Genomic DNA, 4,981 nt, shown 5'->3' with positions numbered 1-4,981 from the left:
TGCTCGAATTTTATGGCCGTTTGCTCACATTTTAACATGAACTACGAAGATTTTATTGAGGACTACTATAAATTGTCAACATATGCTGAATGTTACTCTCCTCAATTTTAACTTATACCGTATGAAGATTACTGGATCACGCACCCTAATATGCCCGTCTTACATCCTGATCCATCGTTGTTGAGAAAACCTGGTAGACCGAAAAGTTCGCGTTATCACAACGAGATGGATTGGATAGAACCAGTCACTCGACAACGATGTGGATTTTGTAATAAGTTAGGCCATAATCGAAGGAACTGTCCTTCATTACTAAGACAGGCTCTAGATAGTTAGGGATTGAAAAATAAATATTTTTTTATTATATATTCATTTTATTGTATATTCAATTTTTTTTATTATAATTTATTGTATATTCAATTTTTTTATTGTAATCGATAAAGTTATACATTATTCTTTTAATTGAGAAATAAATACTTCTTTTATCATGTTTATTTAATTAAGTGTAGATACTTTTATTGTATATTCAAATTTTTTTATTATAAAGTTGTACATTATTCTTTTAATTAAATTGTACATTACTTTTTAATTAAGTTGTGCATTATTTTTTCTAATTGAGAAACAAATTATTTTTTAATTGAGAAATAAATATTTTTTTTTCTTTCAGATCATGGCTTTAAACCCGGGATCTGTTGATCCCGATGTTTTGTACGACCAGTCCATTCGTCGATCATCTGTTGTATGACGAGATCGTACTACTGGAGAAATATCTTGCAGGCGTCGAGAGGCAGTTCTCCAGCACAATATCCCGCTCCACCCTCGAATACTACCGCTATTGCACACATTTGGATTCTATGGGGTTGCCAGATTCGGATTTATTTAGTTGGACTAGCATCTGATCACAGGCTTGGTCGAGAGATGGAGGCCCGAGACGCATACATTTCATATGTCTGTTGGAGAGTGCATTATCACTCTACAAGACATAGTAGTGTTGTTAGGGTTACCTGTTGACGGTGAGCCAGTCATCGGAGTGATGTACGATGACTGGTCACAAGTTTGTCAATTGTACCTCGGTGCGGCCCCACCTGCCGACAAGATTAAAGGATCGAGGTTAAGTTTGATATGGTTAGGAACACAATTTTATGAGCTCACAGATGATGTAGACGAGGAAACCGTCATAAGTTATGCTCGAGCATATATACTACAAATGATGGATGGAAATCTGTTTTCAGATAAATCAAATCATTTTGTTCACTTGATGTTCCTGCCACTATTAGCTAACCTCCATGATGTGGTGCGGTATTTGTGGGGTGGAGCATGTTTGGCATGGTTGTATAGATAACTATGCAAAGCAACAAGACCTGAGGTTCGAGAGATAGCTGGGCCTCTCATACTTTTGCAACTATGGGCTTGGGAGCGATTTCCAACAATGGTTCCACAGCTACAACATGTTAATGACGCTCAGTTAGTTGGACAAGCCTACGGTTCTCAGTATGTTGTTTTAATTCAATTTAATTTTTATATCACTGATCTAGTTAATTTAGATTCTAAATTATCAATTTAAAAATTTAGGTGGAGAGACAAATTTTGTGTGACTAGGACAGCCACACATGTAGTCAGCCAATATAGATACATGTTTGATCTGCTTCAACCTGACCAGGTACATTACACTGAATCTAATTGATTATTTTATACACATTTTTATTGTATTTGTCTTTAATATTCTCTAATATAATATTTTTTGTTTCAAGTTATTTGGGAGCCGTACAAAATTATTATGTATACTTTGCCTAATTTTTGTACAAATAGTCAAAACATATGGCGGACAATGAATCCTCTCATATGTTTTCACATTGGTGAGTGGTATCTTCCTGACAAAGTGATGAGACAATTCGATTTTCAGCAGGATGTCCCATCGCCTTGTAATACTGAACCCGTACCGTATGATATTGACTTAAGAACTGAAGATTGGTCTAAAAAAGTTGCACATTTGATAGTGTTATGGCACTATCGTGGAAGGTTTATTGTAGTGGAGGTTTCTCTTGAACAATTTGATAGGGATGTCACTCAAGAATATATTCATTGGTATAATAATATCACAAGGCGCTACGTCACTCGTCCGGGAGCAGCTGTAGGTCATCTGGTAAATGAATGAGTATTATCTAATTATTTTTAATTTAAATTTATTTTACATATTATCTAATTTTTTTGTAATTCACAAAGATCGAACAACAGTAGACTCCGTGAGGTTGTGAATGATCCGAACCAGGTTCTTGCTATATGTAGTGACAAACAAAACTATATGGAGGAAATACATTATATGTACGATATACCTATTGTTTCTCCACTAGCTCCTAGATGTAGAGGACCTGTTCAGGAAGAGGATGAGGTTGCCCATAATGTGGAAGAGTTGCCCACTATGATGCAGACGCAGAGTCAAACTGATTATGTTAATCCGATGATGATGATGCCAGCATTTGGTTCAAGATATTATGACTCAGAGGCTGGTCCTTCATCTGCATACGTGCATGGACATGGCCGGGGACGTGGAGAGCATAATGAATATTTATATTATGAAGCACCTATAGAGGCACTAGAGCAACATCAAGAAGAACCCGAGCAACCTCAAGTTTGAAGTCGACGACGACAACTAGTTTGAAATTGACAACTCAAACCTATAGGTAACATGACCTCAATCTGAGTGAGTTGGGAACTCCTGCCATTGAGGGCGGTTCTTTGATTTGCATGGGTGCGAGTGGCAAGAACGTCGACTCAAACCTACCATTTTGAGGATTCGTCTGATTTGAGAGCTGGGAACTCAGCTACACAAGATGGAATTCACTCCTTCCCCGAGTTAGAGGTAAGTAGATAGATAGCTCTTTTAAGGGCTGATTCTAGGGCTTGAATGATGTGGCGCCACACACCTTCTCATGGCCTGAGATGTGTTCACACATAGTAGGACTATGTTGTATTGTTCATTAAAGGGATCAGCGGTACTTAAGGAGGAAGATGTAATTACAGGTGAAAAATGATAAATTGGCATGTTGTAATTACGACCATTTGTGAAGGATCATCGTACTTATGATTGGTTATATCCAATGGACATAAAAATATATCTATGGCAAGAAAAGTTCAACTGTCGGTCTTTAATGGAATGTCTGGCAGTTAACGGATGGTGGATATCGTGACTAAAGAGTTTAGTCAGCTATTCACACACCGTTGGAGCTTCGAGCCATAGGTCCATAAGATCCTCTTAGTAGCTTGGATACATGTTAAGAGTCAGTTTTTGGGTCAATTTGAAATGTTCAAATTGACAAGAGGGAATTCGATTATGTATGATATAATTGAATGAATTAATTAAATATGATATAATTAATTTTATGTATGAGATACATTAATTTGGAGGAAACTAGATATAAATATGATTCATATCTAGTAGAGGAAAAAAATATTATAATTAATATTTGATATTAATTTATAAGTTATGAATGTGATAAGATCACAATAATTAGACGGTTATAAAGGAAATGGGAAGGCGTCTCTTTGTTAAAATAACGTATGAGTGCATTATAAATAGCAGACGGTGTGTTGATCTCGGTGTGCGCGGATATTGTGAAGAAGATAGTGTCATCGTTTAGAAAATCAGTGTTTATACGATAGAACTGAACGATTGCTTACATATACGATATTGCTAAGCGATCGCATATCGATTACACCGTCGCGCGCTATTATCTAAACGATCGTTTACCTTTTTACTAAGCGATCGCTTAACTCCCAGTATTTACTAAACGATCGCATAGACGATCGCGTAGTTTTTCCTATGCGATCATATTGGACGATCGATCACCCTTTTCCTACATGATCATTTAGACGATCATTTACCTTTTCCTACACGATCGTATAGATTGTTTACTTTTACTACACGATCGTATACTTCACCTAAACGATCAAGCATCCTGTCTATGCGATACACGACCTCTTCTCCCACTTGCTTGATTGTTGTGTACGGTCGTTCTTTCTCATTCACTCTACCAAATCCGAACAAAGTCCATACTTTAGATTCTCACTCCAAGAATACTGAGGGCTCTAAGTGGTGTTGTCTTCTCCAATTCCTTCTGTTCGAGTGATGACTGTTCGAGGTAGACGGTTGGGCTTGAAACTCTAGAAATCTTCATCTGTATGATTTCTTGATCCCTTTAGCATTATGAAAGTATGTTTGAATGTATATGTGGTAATTCTGTTACAATGAATTGGAAAGATCTGCTTCCGCTCGTAGGTACTTTTGAATAAGAGTTTCTTCACAAGTTTCATAAATTATCTAATTATCAAGCCTAATCAAATGTTTGAAAAAGCCAAACAAACTCCCTAAGGAAAACCAACACGAATGTCGATTCCTAAATTAACTAAGTGTTGTCACGCTAGCCTACTTAGCTAATCGCATTGAGCACTTAGATGGATTATAACATTAGATTAAATTGGCCAAATATAACCTAAAGCATTTTCATGCCTTAGGTTTTGTTATCTTTCGTTGCTGGGTGATCCTAGAAAAGCCTAGAAAAGCTAACAATCAAAATCATAACTATAACTAAAACCTATTGCTACTAAAATTAAGCATGTTATTGATTACGACTACCTACAACATGCATAGCGTGGGACGAACGAACATACAAGTATTTACGATCTAGTTGTCAATTAAATCTTCAAGCATGCTCATCCTAGAAATCAAATTAAGGAATAGAAAACAAACATAACAGAGAACTCAAGTACATTATAAGAAAAATCTCATTAAACCATAAATAGTGTCCAACAAACCTCAAAACGACGTTTGAGCCTTTAGCCATTCATCAATAAATGAATCTTTGTTGTGTTTTAGGTCCTAAAACTCGCAATTTGTAAAGTTGAACATATTCTATTATCAATAAACGATGTTATTCAATATTTCTTTAATAAAGGTATTGAATCTATTAATTGCATTCATAAGGTC

General features: G+C 36.1%; 1 protein-coding gene across 1 annotated transcript; it reads left to right on the top strand.

Annotated features, from left to right (window-relative positions):
- The first annotated feature begins 667 nt into the window (after nt 1–667).
- Nucleotides 668–2,632, top strand: LOC150037109 (uncharacterized). Its single transcript, XM_090311879.1, has 4 exons — nt 668–1,488; nt 1,570–1,653; nt 1,744–2,139; nt 2,218–2,632. Exons 1-4 carry the CDS (start codon nt 1,427–1,429, stop codon nt 2,630–2,632), a joined length of 957 nt encoding a protein of 318 aa, XP_090168005.1. The 5' UTR covers nt 668–1,426.
- The last annotated feature ends 2,349 nt before the right edge of the window (nt 2,633–4,981 follow it).

The sequence above is a fragment of the Benincasa hispida genome, chromosome 3 (assembly GCF_027475165.1).
Source record: "Benincasa hispida cultivar pf3 chromosome 3, pf3_genome.v1.1, whole genome shotgun sequence".
NCBI lineage: Eukaryota > Viridiplantae > Streptophyta > Magnoliopsida > Cucurbitales > Cucurbitaceae > Benincasa > Benincasa hispida.
This window is presented reverse-complemented; position numbering and strand designations above follow the sequence as displayed.

What these genes read in the sequence shown, in the direction of transcription:
- LOC150037109 (XM_090311879.1), top strand. Translation starts at nt 1,427, where the DNA reads ATGGTTCCACAGCTACAACATGTTAATGACGCTCAGTTAGTTGGACAA. An exon ending in TTTGATCTGCTTCAACCTGA is followed by an intron (nt 1,654 to 1,743) that starts CCAGGTACATTA and finishes ATATTTTTTGTT; the next exon opens with TCAAGTTATTTGGGAGCCGT. An exon ending in GGAGCAGCTGTAGGTCATCT is followed by an intron (nt 2,140 to 2,217) that starts GGTAAATGAATG and finishes TTGTAATTCACA; the next exon opens with AAGATCGAACAACAGTAGAC.